We start from the raw sequence: 20,606 nt of genomic DNA on the forward strand, positions 1-20,606 counted from the left end.
CTGCCCTTTGGGTATCCCCCTCCTCAAAGGTTCCGGGTGATGGCTTGTCCATCTCAACAGACTATTTGTTGCAGTAGGCTTCCGATAGGTACACGTACTAATCCTTCCATCATCATTCTTTGAAATCGTCAAATCCAGGAAGTTAATACTTGTGGTGTGACACTCTGAGGTAAATCTAAGTCCCACTATATTCCCATTGATACATTCAATGAAACGAAGAAAATCTGACTCAGGGCCAGACCAGAATATCAGAATGTCATCGATATATCTGGCCCATAGATTGATAAACGGAGTCCACCACTCCTCTTCCCCCCCAAAAATGTGGGTTTCCTCCCACCAGCCCAGGAAGATATTAGCATACGTGGGGGCACAGGGGCTCCCCATCGCAGTCCCCCTGAGCTGGTGGAAGTACTTACAATCGAAGAGGAAGTAATTCCTGGTGAGGACAAATCCCAACAATTTTTTAATGAAACAATTATGTGTTTGACACTCAACTGCTCTCATTTGTAGAAAATGGGTAACCGCCTTCAAGCCCCACTCATGTGGAATACAACTATACAGTGCCTCCACATCGATAGACGCCAGCAGGGTGTTTTCCTCCAGAACAACACCCTCCAGCAGGTTCAACAAATGTGATGTGTCACGTATATAGGACGGTAATGTGGTCACAAATGGTCTTAGGACTTTATCCAGATATACACCACTATTCTGAGTGAGCGAGTCTATTCCAGAAACTATAGGGCGACCTTTAAGTGGTTCAAACCCCTTATGAACCTTTGGTAATGCATAAAAAGTTGCTATTGTGGGAGAATTCGGAAATAAAAACCGAAATTCATTATCCGAAATCACCCTATTCTCTTTAGCTTCACTTAGAATGGATAATAACTCATTTTTGTATCCAGATGTTGGATTATCCCGTAGGACCTCATATGTGTCCTCATGATTCAGGAGCGCATAGCACATTGCCCTATATTTATTATGATCCAGAAGCACCAGGTTACCCCCCTTATCCGAGGCTTTAATAATTATTCTGGCATTTTTTTCAAGTCCCTCAAGAGCCAACTCTTCAGAACGGGAAAGATTAGATGGATGACTCTGATTTATACTTGAAATTTTACGGAGATCCTCCTCCACCATCTTGGTAAAAATATCAATGCTCAAAACCTCATTATTAGGTGGCAACCTGGTGCTCCTATTTTTCAGGGTAGTGAAGGGGCCCAAACCCCGTGGTTGCTCGTTCTCCCTTAGGAGACTAGTCAGAGCTTCCAGGCCCTCTATGTCTTCTTCAGCTAAACCCAATTGGAGACACTGTTCACGGTCATGCTGCTTAAAGAAAAGTTTCCATTTCAGATTGCGACAAAATAAGTTCAGATCTTTGACCCAATTAAAGCAGTTAAATGTATTAGTTGGTACAAAATTAAGACCCTTCTGCAACACACAATATTCATCTTTAGACAATTCATATGATGACAAATTGATAATTTGCCCCTGATCAATTACATTTTTCTCCTCAGGTCGTATCCTACTGTTGGACCTCTGTCCAAAAAAGATTGTGATACAGAGGATGATGATCCCGAGGAGGAATGTTGTACCCCCCTTCCTCCCCCCATATCCCTTTGTCTGTGCTGATTTCTTGATGGACGCCATCTCGACCTATTGTGTCCACTTCTTCCCCGGAGACTGTTTGAGTTATCTACTCGTTCAGTGTCAGATGTGTCAATATCTGAGGAAGATACCTCAGTTTGATTCACCACTTGATATCCGTAGGCCCTGTTCTCTTTAAAGTCAGTCAGATCACGTGTAAATTGTAAGTGTTTACGATCCTTAAGATTGGTCTGAAATTTCTCGACTGATGTTTGAAGAATATCCTCCCTTCGTACAAAATCAGGATCAGTTTTAAATTTTTTTGCCTTTTCAATTAGATCATTTAACTTTTTGGTAGATTCCTCAAACAACCTTTTCTCCTCGGTTAGGAGAAGTAACATAAAGCGAGTAGAGGACTCAACAGACTCTTTAATCCAATTAGCAAGAAACTCAGGATTGGCCGTTCGGGGAGAGGGCTGTATATTAATACGTAAGCCCTTGGGTACAATTTTATTTTTAATGTAACTTTCCAACCCCCTTATCTCCCACCAGGATTTTATATTTTCCTTGTAGGCATGATAGAGGTCTTTAAATAAAGTTTTAAGAGAGGGGCTATCAGAATTATCAAGTAATGGATTTGTAGAAAACACCTGGTTGGCATCCTGTGCCCAAAGCTCAGTATTAATTGGGGTTGATAAGAAACTGGCCATATCAGAACAAACTTAAACCAGAAAAAATCACTAATTCATGGAGATTGGAAAAGACTTAGTGTACATAAAAATCCCCTTAAAACACAATTTTATTAATGATCATAAAAACACACCTTCCCAGTGACGTTGAAAAAATGTCAAAAAATAAACCTAGTATAAGGTGCTGCATAGCCCTATATTAAGGCCTAACTGATACCTTCCTATCCGTGGAGGTTGGCACCCTAATAGTACGATATTGGCGCCCCCACTCAACGAGGACTATCCCTCACTTCCCTAGTGATCCCTAGTATCACAGAGGGGAAAACAATTTCCAAGATAGAACAGTAATGAAAAGATCAGAATGCCCTAGGACTTATGCAGACCAAACAGATAATAAAGCAATAAACATTTACCACATCATGATATCATGTGACCCACAAAGATAGCAGCTATTCTCACTTGGAGAGATAAACATCCTCAAATACAATCAGCAATTAATAAAAAGGTCACTTATCATGTCTCATGGGGGACCCTCAACGCGTTTCCCCGCCGTAGCGGTTCATCAGGAGGAATAGTCCTATCAAAGATATTGTTGCTGCTTCATGCCTGATACCTTCAATAATAGTGGCACCAGAAGTCTAGGAAACCGGATTTAAATAACCGGTGTGATTATTTTGCATACCACCCACTATCCGGCAGTCCAATCGGTGTGAAGATGCAAATAACTGAGAGCCAGGTGTGCAGCAAAAAATGTCATATACCTGAGAGCCCGCCGCTGCATTCGAAATTCAAAGCGGAAGAAGGGGTCATTAGCGTGCGTTCCACCGTGGGGCGTATCCAATATGGCGCCCATACTTCCGGTCGCGCAACCCCCTCAGCGGGTTGTAGCCTCCGGAACCATCCTGTGCGGGCAGAGCGGAGGGGAATCAAAGATGGCGCCGGCACTTCCGGTCACATGTTTCCCCTTTGCTCCCGGACACGCCCATAGTAACCAGCAATGGGCGCATCACCAATGTGGGCCGGACCTTTCGATCACATGTTTTCTCCCTACTCAATGATGTAAACAGACAGAGCGCATCACATGAAATCGCCAGGAAATAAAGAGTCTGCCCGCAATACAATGTCCCACAGATTTATCACAGTAAGGATGACCCCAATAAATCTAGTAGTACCAATGTCCTCATATTCGGCATAATGCTGCACATCAGAAATTCAAGGAATGTAGAAAAATAAAAATATGCATATTGCTATGCGATAAATCAAATCAACCATACAATGTGGTCCATGCCATACAGGCATCATCCAATATGCCAGACATATAGAACCCCTTATCATAACCCCCTATAACAGAAAAAAGGGCAAGTTCAACCAACCAGAGAATCAAAAGATCATAAAAAACAGGCATATGAGATGCATTCATTCATCCCATTAGGGAAGACCGATTGCAGTCTGAACATCCATTCACACTCCCGTCTCAGAATTAAATTGTCCAGATTACCTCCCCTAGCCCTTGGTTTGATTAATTCTATCATATTAAAAGTGATGTCACCCATTCGACCCTGATGTATACCATTGATGTGTCTGGCGACAGGGGTATCACGTTTATTTCTGATATCCCCCAGGTGTTCACCCACCCTCACCCTTAATTCTCTAGTGGTTTTTCCCACATAATCCAATGGGCAGGTACACGTGGCCTTATAGACCAGACCTGTTGATTTACAGTTTCCAAAATCCCTCAGATAAAAGGTCTTACCATTGTGTGAACTCATAAAGGTTTTACATTGAAGCATATATTTGCATTTAGTACAGTCCCCACACTTGAAGAAGCCCAAAGGTTTTCTATCTAACCATGTACCCGTTCCCTTGGGTCTTTGGTAGAGGCTGTGCACAAGCCGATCCCCTATAGATCTCCCTTTTCTATATGTAATAGAGGGTTTAGATGGTACCAGCCCCTTCAAGTTCGGGTCAGCTAAGAGTATCCCCCAGTGCTTTTTAAGAACATGGTACACCCTGTCTGACTGACCATCATACGTGCCAATAAGTCTGACAACAGTGTCCCTGACAGTATCTTCTTTTTTTGACTGGAGGAGAGAGGGCCTATCCGCTATGAATGCTTCATGCCATGGCCCATTCAAGAAACGTGGGGGATAACCCCTGTTTCTAAATCTATTATATAGGTCATTGGCTTGTTTTCTATAGACACTCAACTCCGTGCAGGGTACATGGGAACGGGAACATGGTTAGATAGAAAACCTTTGGGCTTCTTCAAGTGTGGGGACTGTACTAAATGCAAATATATGCTTCAATGTAAAACCTTTATGAGTTCACACAATGGTAAGACCTTTTATCTGAGGGATTTTGGAAACTGTAAATCAACAGGTCTGGTCTATAAGGCCACGTGTACCTGCCCATTGGATTATGTGGGAAAAACCACTAGAGAATTAAGGGTGAGGGTGGGTGAACACCTGGGGGATATCAGAAATAAACGTGATACCCCTGTCGCCAGACACATCAATGGTATACATCAGGGTCGAATGGGTGACATCACTTTTAATATGATAGAATTAATCAAACCAAGGGCTAGGGGAGGTAATCTGGACAATTTAATTCTGAGACGGGAGTGTGAATGGATGTTCAGACTGCAATCGGTCTTCCCTAATGGGATGAATGAATGCATCTCATATGCCTGTTTTTTATGATCTTTTGATTTTCTGGTTGGTTGAACTTGCCCTTTTTTCTGTTATAGGGGGTTATGATAAGGGGTTCTATATGTCTGGCATATTGGATGATGCCTGTATGGCATGGACCACATTGTATGGTTGATTTGATTTATCGCATAGCAATATGCATATTTTTATTTTTCTACATTCCTTGAATTTCTGATGTGCAGCATTATGCCGAATATGAGGACATTGGTACTACTAGATTTATTGGGGGTCATCCTTACTGTGATAAATCTGTGGGACATTGTATTGCGGGCAGACTCTTTATTTCCTGGCGATTTCATGTGATGCGCTCTGTCTGTTTACATCATTGAGTAGGGAGAAAACATGTGATCGAAAGGTCCGGCCCACATTGGTGATGCGCCCATTGCTGGTTACTATGGGCGTGTCCGGGAGCAAAGGGGAAACATGTGACCGGAAGTGCCGGCGCCATCTTTGATTCCCCTCCGCTCTGCCCGCACAGGATGGTTCCGGAGGCTACAACCCGCTGAGGGGGTTGCGCGACCGGAAGTATGGGCGCCATATTGGATACGCCCCACGGTGGAACGCACGCTAATGACCCCTTCTTCCGCTTTGAATTTCGAATGCAGCGGCGGGCTCTCAGGTATATGACATTTTTTGCTGCACACCTGGCTCTCAGTTATTTGCATCTTCACACCGATTGGACTGCCGGATAGTGGGTGGTATGCAAAATAATCACACCGGTTATTTAAATCCGGACTTCCGGTGCCACTATTATTGAAGGTATCAGGCATGAAGCAGCAACAATATCTTTGATAGGACTATTCCTCCTGATGAACCGCTACGGCGGGGAAACGCGTTGAGGGTCCCCCATGAGACATGATAAGTGACCTTTTTATTAATTGCTGATTGTATTTGAGGATGTTTATCTCTCCAAGTGAGAATAGCTGCTATCTTTGTGGGTCACATGATATCATGATGTGGTAAATGTTTATTGCTTTATTATCTGTTTGGTCTGCATAAGTCCTAGGGCATTCTGATCTTTTCATTACTGTTCTATCTTGGAAATTGTTTTCCCCTCTGTGATACTAGGGATCACTAGGGAAGTGAGGGATAGTCCTCGTTGAGTGGGGGCGCCAATATCGTACTATTAGGGTGCCAACCTCCACGGATAGGAAGGTATCAGTTAGGCCTTAATGTAGGGCTATGCAGCACCTTATACTAGGTTTATTTTTTGACATTTTTTCAACGTCACTGGGAAGGTGTGTTTTTATGATCATTAATAAAATTGTGTTTTAAGGGGATTTCCATACATGAATACAGCATCAGAACCATCATCAGTACATGATTGCAGCACCAAGCTTAGGACAGTGATCAATTAAAATGTCAGGTCAGTCTCATATATACAAAAAACAACTGGAGAAAGAAAAACAACGGCACCAAGTCACAGCTACTCACATATGGAGACAAAACCCTCTGGGTCCACGACACATAGGAGGTCTGAAACCGGTTATCACGGTGCTTACAAGAAGCTAAAATCCAAAAGGAAAAAGATGCAGCACTCACTGGAGGAGTTAAAAAACCACAGTCCTTTATTGAACCATCAGAAATATGGACTCGTGGAATCGTGTGTAACATGAAACGGCAGTTGTCCTGCTCTGTTTCACTGCATGCCTGCACGTACCTAGCCCGTAAACCTTGTCCATACTTCTGATGGTTCAATAAAGGACTGTGGTTTTTAACTCATCCGGTGAGTGCTGCATCTTTTTCCTATTGGATTTTAGCTCCATGTATACTTTTATAGCATTAACTTGCAATTTCCAGTATGTCCTTAACAATGGTAAGGAGATTCTTGGAGTTGTTACTAACAGCCATCATTAGACTGTGGATCATACCCATACAGGAACCACGGTACGGGTGAGACAAAATCTGTATCGCAAATAAACTTGCATCCAGGCACCTTACAGGTGACATCTTGTCTAATTGAAGTTGTCCCCATACTCTTTTAATTCAATTAGTATAGTTGCAATGATGACTGTAGACATCCACAACTTGTCTCTGTAGATTTCCATCTTCTTCGTTCTTCTGCAGCACTTCCCAATATGATGTCCTTAAATAGAACCTGTCGGCAGTTTTGGCCGCTAAAAGATGCAGCCACTGATTTCAGGGCTTATCTACAGCATTCTGTAATGCTGTAGATAAGCCCCCGATCTGACCTGAAAGATTAGAAAAATAAGTTTTATTATACTCACCCGGGGGCGATCCGGTCCGATGGGTGTCGCAGGTCTGACTCCTCCCAACTTTTTGCGACGACGCCCTTCTGCTTGATTCATTGGCATTGCGCTCCTACGCATGCGTACTTCTCTGCCCTGTTGAGGGCGGAGCAAAGTACTGCAATGTGCAGGTGCCCGGAAAGGTCAGAGAGACCCAGCGCCTGCGCACTGCAGGAATCTGCTCTGACCTCAACAGGGAAGAGGAGTATGCCTGCACAGGAGCGCTATGTCGGTGAGCCATGAAGCCAGCAGGAGGGCGGCGGTGCAGGAGTATGGGAGGCGTCGGACACGGACCTGCGACACCCATCGGACTGCACTGCACCGGACCCCCCATCTCCCGGGTGAGTATAATAAAGCTTATTTTTCCTATCTTTCAGGTCGGGGGCTTATCTACAGCATTATAGAATACAGTAGATAAGCCCTGAAAGGCTGTGGCCGCATCTTATAGCGGCCAAAACAGCTGACAGGTTCCCTTTAAAAATAAGTGTCATTATAGTTCTCCTGAATAAAAATATCTGTCTTACTCTGTGCCCATGAGTAAATAATTTATTCCCACACACACTGCTCTATTCCATAATGTCTCCAACGCTGCCCCTCTCCATAATATATCACACACACTCATAATTTTCACCCCAACTTCCCTATAATGTGTCCAAAAAATAACAATCCATTCATTGAATTTTCGGCTCCTAAGTGGGATGTTTACCATTTTCTTCTATGTTTGCTGCATGCTCACTGCCTCTGTGATGAGTTCAGCAGTGTGATGACCTCATCATGCCGCTGCACGTCTGAGTGGAAGCTAATGAGCGTCGCATTGCTCCTGTCTCGACTCTAAGTGTTCAAGTGTATCCATGTCTGAAAGATACAAATACATTTGAATACATGAGTAAGAGAGCTGACGTCTCCCGGACTGGATGTTGAAATTTAAAATATGGTATTTTTCTCTTCCCTGACATAATCTGTAGGTTTAACATAATACTTACTAGAGCTTTTAGAATTTCTTATCATATTTGATAATGCTGGCATATTTGAGATATACACTCACTGGCCACTTTATTAGGTACACCTGTCCAACTGTGTGTTAAGACTTAATTTCTAATCAGCCAATCACATGGCGGCAACTCAGTGCATTTAGGCATGTAGACATGGTCAAGACAATCTCCTGCAGTTCAAACCGAGCATCAGTATGGGGAAGAAAGGTGATTTGAGTGCCTTTGAACGTGGCATGATTGTTGGTGCCAGAAGGGCTGGTCTGAGAATTTCAGAAACTGCTGATCTACTGGGATTTTCACGCACAACCATCTCTAGGGTTTACAGAGAATGGTCCGAAAAAGAAAAAAAATCCAGTGAGCGGCAGTTCTGTGGCCGGAAATGCCATGTTGATGCCAGAGGTCAGAGGAGAATGGGCAGACTGGTTCGAGCTGATAGAAAGGCAACAGTGACTCAAATTGCCACCCGTTACAACCAAGGTAGGCAGAAGAGCATCTCTGAACGCACAGTGCGTCGAACTTTGAGGCAGATGGGCTACAGCAGCAGAAGACCACACTGGGTACCACTCCTCTCAGCTAAGAACAGGAAACTGAGGCTACAATTTGCACAAGCTCATCGAAATTGGACAGTAGAAGATTGGAAAAACGTTGCCTGGTCTGATGAGTCTCGATTTCTGCTGCGACATTCGGATGGTAGGGTCAGAATTTGGCGTAAACAACATGAAAGCATGGATCCATCCTGCCTTGTATCAACGGTTCAGGCTGGTGGTGGTGGTGTCATGGTGTGGGGAATTTTTTCTTGGCACTCTTTGGGCCCCTTGGTACCAATTGAGCATCGTTGCAACGCCACAGCCTACCTGAGTATTGTTGCTGACCATGTCCATCCCTTTATGACCACAATGTACCCAACATCTGATGGCTACTTTCAGCAGGATAATGCGCCATGTCATAAAGCTCGAATCATCTCAGATTGGTTTCTTGAACATGACAATGAGTTTACTGTACTCAAATGGCCTCCTCAGTCACCAGATCTCAATCCAATAGAGCATCTTTGGGATGTGGTGGAACGGGAGATTCGCATCAGGGATGTGCAGCCGACAAATCTGCGCCAACTGTGTGATGCCATCATGTCAATATGGTCCAAAATCTCTGAGGAATGCTTCCAGCACCTTGTTGAATCTCTGCCACGAAGAATTGAGGCAGTTCTGAAGGCAAAAGGGGGTCCAACCCCTTACTAGCATGGTGTACCTAATAAAGTGGCCAGTGAGTGTATATAGATAGAGATATATATATATATATATATAAATATATATATATATATATATATATATATAATTATTTTTATTTATTTATTTTTTTTAAAGAAATTACTGTAGTTATGTGTACATTTTTTGTTTCCCCTCCAAGATTCTATGACTGTCCAAAAGGTCAAGGGCTTACTTTATCGCTTACTCAAAGTACCTGGTTCAGAACTGAAGCTGTCATATGAAAGCTCCAAAGTAAGTAATTTCTAATGATAACTAATGTAAACTTTTCTTTTTACTTAATGGGAATGCATAATTTAAATAAAGTTAAACAATTTAATATATTAAGTTTTATTTTTTAAAAATAAAATTAGAAATATGCTTAAAAGTTGAAAAATGCATTGTTTTTCAAAAGAAGGAGCATAAAACTTAAGATCTGCTCCATGTGTGTTTGATGTCACTTCTCTGCTCTCATACTGGGCTTTTCCGAAAAGAGGTGGCGGGATAAAGTTTGGGATCACAGTGCAGAGCCATTTTGTTGGTAACTGTAATGAGACACTGACATGTATATAGTGTCACCTAGAATGACTGGCAGGCAGTAGCGTAGCTACCGGGGGGGGGCAGAGGGGGCGGCGGCCCCGGGCTCCACGCTCTGAGGTGGCCCACTTAGAGCTACGCTGCGGCAGAGCAGGAAGAATCGATCATCTCCCTGCTCTGCTATGTTCTATTCTGTGCGCACAGGACAAATGATGAAGTCACAGGAGGGGAGGAGTCGGGGGTCACATTATCAGGGGCCTCGTTGTCTGCAGGACTCTGCTGTGCTGGTTGTCATGGTGCTGGATGAGGGGAAGTTTGTGTGGGGTCAGGGGGGGTTTACAGGGTGGATGGAGCAGAGCTTGGTGTGTACGAGGTGAACGGAGCAGAGCCGTGGGTACGGAGCGGAGCCATGTGTGTACGAGGTGTACAGTGCAGAGCCTGGAGCAGTGTGTGTACGAGGTGTACGGAGCGGAGCCGCGTGTGTACGAGGTGTACGAAGTGGAGCCGTGTGTGTATGGAACGGAGCTGTGTGTACGAGGTGTACGGAGCGGAGCCGCGTGTGTATGGAGCGGAGCCGCGTGTGTACGGAGCGGAGTCCTGTGTTACAAAGTGTATGGAGTGGAGCCACATGTGTATGGAGCGGAGCCATGTGTGTACGGGGTGTCCTCCTCCAGCGTGGACAGCGGGATCGCCTTGGACTCGGGGATGTTGGCCATGTGAGCGGATCATGATATGTCCTGCATCGGGAGGCTCAGGAGGGCATTACAATGGGAGCGGGGCTGCTATAGTGTCTTTATAGAATCTTTCTCTCTCTGTTCTTTCTTTATCTTCTTTCTTTCTCTGTTCTTTCTTTCCCCTCTTACTTTCTCTCTGTTCTTTTTTTTTTTTTGCTCTGTTCTTTCTTTCTCTTTCTTTCCCCTCTTTCTCTCTCTAACCTTTCTTTCTCTCTCTGTTCTTCCTTTCTCTCTGTTCTTTCTTTCTCTGTTCTTTCTTTCTCTCTCTCTGTTCTTTCTTTCCTCTCTTTCTCTGTCTGTTCTTTCTCTATAATGTAACCCCCTTCATATGGTATAATACAGCCCTCCCAAAGAATATAATGTATCCCCTTTAGAATATAATGCAGCCCCCCTAATGGGGTATCATGCTGCCCTCCCTTATACGGGGTATCATGCTGCCCCCCCTCATTCGGGGTATCATGTTGCCCCCTCATACGGGGTATATCATGCTGCCCCCCCATACGGGGTATCATAATCATGCAACCAGGACTCGCTGTATAAATAAAAAAAAAAAACAAAACTATGCTCACCTCTTCTCGCACGCTGATTTCGGCGGCGACTCTGCTCCGATGTCAGGAACTGCGCTGCAGTCAGACCGGCACACAGCGTGAACGTAATATCAATATTGGTCTTTTTATATATAGATTATTTTTGGCAATAGCGCGGTCATCTGCTTATGTTCTCAGGTTAGGGGCTCACTCAGAAGTTTCGCCCTCCCTGAACCAAAACCCTAGCTATGCCTCTGCTGGCAGGACCAAGTCTAACATTCCTGTTATCTGAGGAGAAAATTTAAATAGCGCAACTCCCTTCAATAAAATCATGCAGTGGATGGGGGGAGGGGAATAATGGGTTTATTGACGGCTATCATTGTGTCTTAAAAATTACTGGTAACATGATTCTACAGGTGACAATGATTATGGCAATGCCAAATTTGCATAGAGTTTTTTTCTTTTTTTATGTTGAAAAGTAAATCAGAAGCTTGAAAAAAATACTGTAATTGGTTTGTGGCACCATTTTCCGAGTAAGGATTTGGATTGTAAGGATTTTGGTTTTCCCTTGATGAAGATGTGTTGGGGCTTTTTTGCGTGGTGAGCTAATATTTCTATTTATACTATTTTGGGGTACAGACAATGTTTTCTTAATTTTTATTGCATTTTTTAGGGAAATAGTGTTATTGAAAATTTGCTATTCTAGCTTTTTGGTTTCTATTTATAGCATTTATCGCACTGATTAATTCATCGTAGAATGGACTTTATACGAATGTGGCGATCCAAGATATATTATTTTTTTTTATTTGTAATTAAAGGTAACCTGACAGGTCCCTCATGCCCCGAAACCACCAGCAGTTGTAGCTTGCTGTCTAAATTCACTGCCTAACAGTCCCTTTAGCAAGTTGGACACATAAACAGATCTTTTAGAAAGAGTATTTCTAAAGTCTGTTATATTTCTTGGATGTTTCATTGGGGGCACAGGAACCATGATTTATATGCTGCCACCTGGAGGCTGACACAAAGAATACATCTTAGAAAATAAGCTGAACTCCTCCCGAACAGCTTACCACCTGGTCAGCCTACAGCCAGCTATTCAGTTTAGCGTATGATAACTTTGGAGACAGAAATGGATTTGAGTTTCAGACCTGTCTTTTCCTTGGCTTTATTAGGTTAGTAAAAACACATTCTCTTTTTCTCCCCTTTAGGACAGGTAATAGAGTGGGAATGGTGCTGCTTTGTTTCACCCCACTGAGCGATGTAGAGCACAGACTGTACTGACCAGCCTGTATTCCTTCTCATTGGGATGGCAAGACCTTGTTCCTTGACACAGCCAAGTATCAGGTACTTTAGGAAATTGGTCCTTTTGACTCCTGCCGACTGTAAAATGAAAAAGAGGAAAGCTACTGACCAAAAACTGGGATCACCACAATAAATCACAAAAAATATCAAATTTTTATTAAAGTGTCACACAGACCAAGACATAATTAAAAACATTAAAAAGTCACTAAATGACAATACACCCATAAGGTTAATAATATAACCCAAAAGGCTCCCCTAAAGCTTAAAGTACAAGTATAGTAAAGACAAATAATTGGTCAATAGAATCAATAGTCACATCATATTATTCCACAAAACATGTAATACAAGTAAATAAATAGAGTCCAAATGGACACAGTAAGAAGCCACTGATAGACTGTTAGATAGTATGAAGTATATCGTTAATCAAGCCGCCCTATAATGTAGGAAAAGGACATAAACTAGAGGCAGGAATAATTTCCAATGGAATATCTGAGCCCTGTAGAAATATACTCAGAGCCAGAGAACCATCCTCCAGGATAGCGCATAACATGTGCGCTCAAATGCATAGCAGCCGTACCATACCAAAGGTAGGGGGAGCCTGTGGAAGTGCCCGACGCGTATCGCTACCACACAGGTAGCTTCGTCAGCCCCTGCCTCTAGTTTATGTCCTTTTCCTACATTATAGGGCGGCTTGATTAACGATAGACTGTTAAATAGTATGAAGTATATCAGTGGTTTCTTACTGTGTCCATTTGGACTCTATTTATTTACTTGTATTACATGTTTTGTGGAATAATATGATGTGACTATTGATTCTATTGACCAATTATTTGTCTTTACTTGTACTTTAAGCTTTAGGGGAGCCTTTTGGGTTATATTATTAAGCTTATGGGTGTATTGTCATTTAGTGACTTTTTAATGTTTTTAATTATGTCTTGGTCTGTGTGACACTTTCATAAAAATTTGATATTTTTTGTGATTTATTGTGGTGATCCCAGTTTTTGGTCAGTAGCTTTCCTCTTTTTCATTTATCAGTTTCTCATACTGACTATTGGTGTAACCCCGTGTCTACTGTTGGTGGTGCCCTCCCCATCCTTACTATCCTGCCCGACTGTACTGTACAGCGTTGTGCGTTTCCCAGAACTTCCAGACTCTTATTCTCAGGATCAAGCCTGTTCAGGACAGTTAATTATGTCATTTGCTACCTTCCGGCATTTGGCTGGCTCACCTGTGGCAGCTTCAGCATATCTGCAGCAATGTGACACTAGTCTGGGTGTCCGCACCATCAGTCTCATGTCTCCTTGCGTCTCTTCCTCTCTTCTGGGTCTTCAGTAAGTCTGTTGAGTCCCTTTGATTTAGGAAGTGGAGGGGGCCTTCCTTTCCTCTCTGATGTGTTCCCTTGGCTTGTTGGAGCATTATTGGGGCTTCCTTCATGATTGTTGACCTATTTGAGTTTCTAGCTTTCCTGCTTCCTAACTGTCTCCCAGTAAGTAAGCCAGCAAGCCATGTCCCTCCACCCGCCAGTCAATCAGACAAACTCCTGCCTTATTGAGGCTCTGACCTTTCTGACCACTTCCATGGGCACTTGCTGTCTTTTAGAGGCACCTCACTGCTGGCATCTCTATAGTCACCATTCAGCTTATCTGCAAGCACCGTCATGGCCTATTTGCTGACCCTGTCCGGCCTTACTAGGCAGGCAGCCGTACAACTTCACTACGCCACAGTTCGGCCTCACGCTGCCACCCTGCCTCAGTTTGGCTTTTGCAGGCCACCATCAAGCCTCACCTCACTTTGCCCCACCACTGGCCCCTGCAGCTTTGGAAAGTTACCTTCCAAAACCAGGTATGCTGTTGGTCTGCTAGGTGGCTGACACTAGCGTTGCCCCAGCAGCTCAACTGCTACTATCAAGCCCCAACCTAGAAAAAATAGTATTCACCTGCCTTTCCTGGTTTCCCTTATGTAAGAGCAAGTTTACATCAGTTTAATCTGTGCTGATTTATACTGCTGGCTCCTGCCCGCTTCCTCTGCCGATGTCCATAGTCAGGTGCAGAGTTTGCCAAGGTGTGATTGTCCTTGGTTACAATTGTGGAGCGACTAACCATTTCCCCTCTGACCACCTCCCAGAGTGAGTCAGACCCACCAACTCAGGTCATACATCCAGGCATAGCCAGCAGAATACCCTGCAGAGTACCCCAGTGCTTCTCGGAGTCAGACTAACCATCTGAGATTGTCTCAACTGGGCAAATCCTGAAGGTTACTCTGAAACCCAGATACTATTCTTCCTCCATCCCAGAGTGAGCCAGACCCGTCAGCTGAGACCTCAAAGCTGGGCGAATCCCACAGAGGACCGTGCAACCCAGATGCTACTCTGACCACCTTCTAAAAAGAGTCAGACCCTCAAAATAAGACCTCACAGCTGGTCTTATACCACATATGAAATTGCAGCCCGGATGCTATTTGGACTAACTCTCACAGAGCTAAGGTGGCACCTCGCAGAAGTTATCTATCTAGCACTCTGAATTCTGGCTGAGTCAGACAAGCTAAAGAGTTTGCTCTAGACGGTGCACTGCTGATTGAGCGATCTGCTGGCGCTCCAAATGCTTTCCTCAGTGTATCTGAACCCCCAGCAGTTTTACCTTACAGTAGGTACTCTGACCACTTACCCCATTTGGTCAGGCCAACAAACAAATTTCAGTTCGAGGTGTTTATCATTCAAGTATGTCAGACATTACTCTGAATGTTTCCGAATGAGTCATGAGTCCTCCCTCAGAGTTCCTTCAGTAACACATAACCGTGCAAAAGTACCTAACTGTCCTCAGACTTGCAGTGAGATTGACCTTTAACCAGTGTCTTTCATTATTAGTAGAGATGTTCACCAAATCCGAATTTGCCATATTCATGCATAATGGTACCCTGTTTGTGCCGAATTTGTTTGACGATCATTTGCGAACATATTTGCTCATTTCTAATCCCATTGACTCCAATGGCGCTTGGCTATGTTTGGCGAATATTGCAAAAACAATATTTGCCGGTGATCGGTATCCAAACCGAATATTTAAAAATTCGCTCAACTCAAATTAATAGGTTATATAGTAGAAGCGAGCAATATGGTACTCAGACCTATTCTCAGGGTATTTAAGGTCCGTAACCAGAGACCTTCCAGCCTGATGTAGCACTCAAGTAAACCAATCTCTATGTTGACCTCTCTCCGGAGTGAGTCAGAACAGCACACTGAAACATCTCAGCAGGATGCATCATAGAAGCAAACAGTGCAATGCTCTTTCCACTTCCCTCAACTAGCCAGTTCAACCAAGCGAGATCCCTCGCTGGGTGTATTACACTAGTTGACCAAACATTACTTTGATATCTTAACTGGATGAGTCAGAAGTCAGACTACCTGGCTCAGACTCCTCATAGCCAATCCTGATGGAACTCTGACCACTTACTAAGGCAAATGTCTCTTCATAGGTGATTCATCCAAGCGAAGTATTGCATATCGTACAATCGGTACTCTGACCATTTTTCTCAGCATGTCAAGTAAATAAACGAGGCGGCTTGTAGGGCTGCTCATGCCACAAATCCAGTTGTCACTATCCAGGACGTGTTATAATTAAGCAGATACCACTTGGTAAGTTAGTTTTCACTGCACATGGACTAGTGAGTACTCTGACCTTGTCCTAGGTGAGTCATTTCAGCTAACTTAAGACCCTCAGATGGGTGTATTTCTGGTGAACGACAAGTCTCTGATCGTGTCTTTGTTGAGTCAGACCTATGAACGGAGATCTCTCTCGCAGTATAAAAGAAAACGCGGGTGGCACTGCTATTACGGTAATTGGTCCAAGCTGTGTGCCGTTATCATACTGATGGCTTGCCTTCAGCCACGGGTGCTCGTCCTTAGAATACCACAGTGATATCCATAAACCCTGTTCACTCCTGCTCTCACTCCCCTGGCCAACATGTCTCACATGTGCCAATAAAGCAGCAAGTTTTTCTTCACAAGCCCGGTGAGTGTGGTCCTTCTTTTCTTCTATGGATTATGGAGAGATCTCTCGGTCTGGCGAAGTCACAGATTTGTGTGGATTTATCTAACTTCTAACCTCGTTCTCTGGAAAAGATCTTTTAGCTTAATAGCTTAATGTATCCTTCAAAGAGTCAAAGTAGCCTTGCTCCAGTTTTTGTGCTGGAAGAGGATAGCTCCCTTTTAGTTGATGATTCCAACCTTAAGCAGGGAAATGTCCTCTAATTCTAGAGGCAGGGGAGACTTCTTTACTCAGCTAGATTTAATCAATTTGCAGTGGGGTATGCTGACAGGTCACACTTGTATAGTCTTCATTAGCCAGTTTGAGTCTCTTATTCGTGGTATCTTAGATCTTTGATCAGATTTATCTGGATTGATGCTCCCTGAGCCCTAGGCTATGTTCACACATTTTCGTTTTTGCCACCCATTACTTTCAATGAGTGAAAAACGCTGAAGAAGCGCTGAGAGAAATGACATTCTATTTTGCAAAACCCAAAGTTTTTCACAAAATACTGAGGACAGAAAAACAAGCTGTGTGCCTGAGATTTCTGAAATCTCATACACATAGCTAGTACCGCAAAACAGTCAAAATTTGCAGTAAAAAAACTGGAAAAAAATGCACCAAAAAACGTGTGAACATACCCCTAGAGTCCCGTCACCTTTTATCTCCTTTGTCTGATCTTCTCATAAGTGGTCTTCATTTTTTAAGGAAATGCCCATGCTCTCTGCCCTTGTGGATACATCATCATACCTGGGTTGGGCACCACTTTAGATACATTGATTGTCTGGTGAAGCTTACCTTGAGGCGGCTGGTTCAGTACTTTGGTTCATCCATCCTGCTATCTTGGTTCCCAAGGCGGTCTCCATTTTATTCTAGTCTTTTTCGCCTACTGTCTTTGATGACTGGATTAGAGAATACTAACTGTGTTTTCATCTTTTCACTTTCTATGGGAGTGCTGGCCAGATTCGTCTCTTTCAAGGTTTAAGGCAGGTCGTTCAGACAATTGACTCTAGTTGTGGTGCCTGGACTGCCAGGCATTTGGAGATTTTACATCTCTAATGGTCTCCCAAGAGCTCGCCTCCTCCACTAGAGTTGGTCAGGGTGCAAGTCAGAGCTTTTAATATTCCAGGAGAATCTTGGTCTTTCCCTATCAGGCCACGTGCACACACTGAGTATTTGGAAAGTTTTTTACCTCATTATTTGTAGGTAGAGTTGAGCGAATTTTTAAAAATTCTGTTCCGATTACGAATGGAGGCTAATATTGTATTTACATTATTCGTCATTAGAGTCAATAGGAGTAGAAATTATCGAACATGTTCAGAATCGATTGTCAAACATATATTCGGCACGAATAAGGTACCAACATGCACGAATATGGCAAATTCAGATTCAGTGACCGATTCTTAACATATTCGCTCACCTCTATTTGTAGGTCAAAACCAGGAGAGGAACAGCCAGAGGAAGAGTATAATAGAAACAACGGTGCTACTGCCAGGGCACAGCTCACTCCCCCCATGTAATAGAGGCTTCTGGGTCAGAAGTCTCCAAGCATCTATTCTTCTATTCTGTGGGGCCGTTACTTTAGTCTTCAGTCCACATCTTATTTTTACATCTATGGTGGCAAGTTTTAGCAGAAGGGTGCTACAAGCGGCAGTTGCTCGGGTCGTAACCTGAGGGATTTCTATTACAGATGGGCAAACCCGAACAGAAATGTTCTGGGTGCGTAATGGACAGTCACTGTTTGGGCCTGAATGCTGGACTTTCTGCTGTAGGTCCTGTGTAGAGAGAGAATTTTTAAAAAAAATTTCTTAGCAGTTCGGCTATCCATTATTTTCAATGGGGTTCTGGTGGAAGTTCAGGAACTGTTCTGGTACCCGAACCAAACTTTTTGAAAAGTCTGGGGCACGTTTTAGAACCTGAACTTCCATCCCTGATTGCTATTCTTCCGTCTGCGTTACTGGTATTAGTTTTTCCACCCCAGGGGCTGCTTTAGAATTTGGTCCTGTGTCCCCCAAAAGAAGTCTCTGAGAAGTGAAGATTTTTACTACTCACCCTTAAATCTTTTTATTGCAGCCTTCATTGGGGGGAGGGCACAGCACCATCTCTTGTTTTGGCGATCCTTAATGTTGCTCCTACTAAGGATTTTATACTAACTTAATAGCTGGGTGTTGGCTATCAGGTGTAGACTTTTGGGGAGGAGTCAGCTTTTTCTTTTTTTAGGATGTATTCTTAATGACTGCACATAAATAAAAACTTCACTTAAAAAGAACAATTCAGTTGAGTGCCAAGTTACTTTATTATTATTCACTTGGGTCTGGGTAACCTACTTGTGCACCTTGTGGTAGTGCCACGCTATACTTGACGCAGTATTCTTAATGTCAGTCTCCAGGTGGCAGCATATAACCCATTACTACTGTGTCCCTCAAAGAAGATATTTTGTAAAAGAAAAAAACAAAGCAGCATCCATCCATCAATGCGGTTACAGCAAACCCCTAGGTCCAATAGCAATAAGTCGCAAAAATAAAAATGGAGGCAGCATGTCCTTCATTAAAGCCTAGAAAGACCTTTATTCCATGCCCCAAGGTATGCAACGTTTCAATTCTCACACTGAGCCTTTCTCAAGGGATGAAAAACTTAGGCTATGTGCACACGTTGAGTATTTTGTGAGGTTTTTACCTCAGTATGTGTAAGCCATAAACAGGAGAGGAACAGTCAGAGGAAAAGTATAACAGAATCACGTCACCACTTCTGTATTATCACCCACTCCTGGTTTTGGCTTACAAATGCTGATGTAAAATACTGAGCAAATACTGAACCATAGCCCAAGGATATGTTCACACATTGCAGAGATTTCTGCAAGCAAATACTCAAAGTTATTGCATCTCTTGACTGCAAAAACCGCAGCGTTTTTGGTCCATTTTTTTCATGCATATTCAATGGGTCAAAAATGCATAAAGACTTGGCATGCTGCACAGAAAATCCTGAAAGGAAAACTACTGATCATGTACACAGCACTTCTGGATTCTCATTGACTTTGCTGCCATAAGGATTTCCTAGTGTTTTTGGACCTTGCGCATAGAAAGATATCTTTATAAGTGTTATTGAAAGACATGGCGCTGACTTCCACAGCTGTGAACTGCACATGAAAGGGGGCGTACACAGATCACAGCTGATGTGGCCACAGCTTAGGAAGTTTGCCCTAATGCCCCGTACATTTTGACAGCATTGTGAGAATATGAATTTTCAGTATTAATCTCTCCTGTTTTAATTTTATTGACAGATGGAAGGCAAAGAAATTCAACTAGAGAATGACCTAAAAACACTTCAGTTTTACTCTATGGAAAATGGAGATTGTGTCTTGGTCAGATGGTAAAACAAGGATGGAATATGATTCTAAGTAACAGTGAAACTCTTCCAACTGCAAAATGCTTTCGAAAAAGATTTGTATGCTCCGGTAACCTGCTGCTTTCATCCAGTGATCTTCATTTTTGCCTAAGGAGCTGTAATATAACTTATTTTCCCACAGGTATTTTAGGGATATTCAATATTTTAAAATAAACTTAAAATAAACTTAAGTGCAAAAATGTGTAGTAGTATTTGCTTATTTTGTGCACTACATTGTATTATTTTCATATTTCATACACTACGTTCATTATCTACTTGATCATTAATTTACAGTTCATGATTTTTGGGAAATAATGCACCTTTACTATTTTGGAAATAGTGTCTATATTTGTGTAATCACTGGGGGATGCAGCAGCATTAATATAGATAGGCTTTGTCACTAAGAATTTAAAAAAAATAAATCTGTTGTAGTGTAGTGTCCCAAATAAGTATTTCTAGGAGTCTGAATTTTTGTTTATGATTCCTGAATGGGACCTCAATGGTTTACCATAATCCAAAACTACTAACATAGAGAAACTCAAAAAAACACATCATGAAAATAGCCTCACCAAAACCTTGACAAATGCACTAGCAGGATGCAGCAACCCCCCACGATAAAGGCTGGAGCAGCACAGGTGCA

At 42.9% G+C, this 20,606-nt stretch overlaps 1 protein-coding gene across 5 annotated transcripts in view; it reads left to right on the top strand.

Annotated features, from left to right (window-relative positions):
* TBCE (tubulin folding cofactor E) overlaps positions 1-20,168 on the top strand; it is a 133,614-nt gene extending 113,446 nt beyond the window's left edge. For 4 of the 5 annotated variants that reach the window (XM_073560140.1, XM_073560143.1, XM_073560141.1 and 1 more), the window contains 2 exons: positions 9,627-9,718; positions 19,863-20,168. In XM_073560140.1, the coding sequence (XP_073416241.1) occupies positions 9,627-9,718; positions 19,863-19,955 (185 nt within the window). In that variant the 3' untranslated portion in view covers positions 19,956-20,168. Of the gene's footprint in view, positions 1-9,626; positions 9,719-12,469; positions 12,606-19,862 lie in introns of all 5 variants that reach the window. The other variant, XR_012226898.1, reaches the window with a different exon arrangement.
* The last annotated feature ends 438 nt before the right edge of the window (positions 20,169-20,606 follow it).

The sequence above is a fragment of the Dendrobates tinctorius genome, unplaced genomic scaffold (assembly GCF_039654945.1).
Source record: "Dendrobates tinctorius isolate UK_male_01 unplaced genomic scaffold, ASM3965494v1 ptg000293l, whole genome shotgun sequence".
Lineage (NCBI taxonomy): Eukaryota > Metazoa > Chordata > Amphibia > Anura > Dendrobatidae > Dendrobates > Dendrobates tinctorius.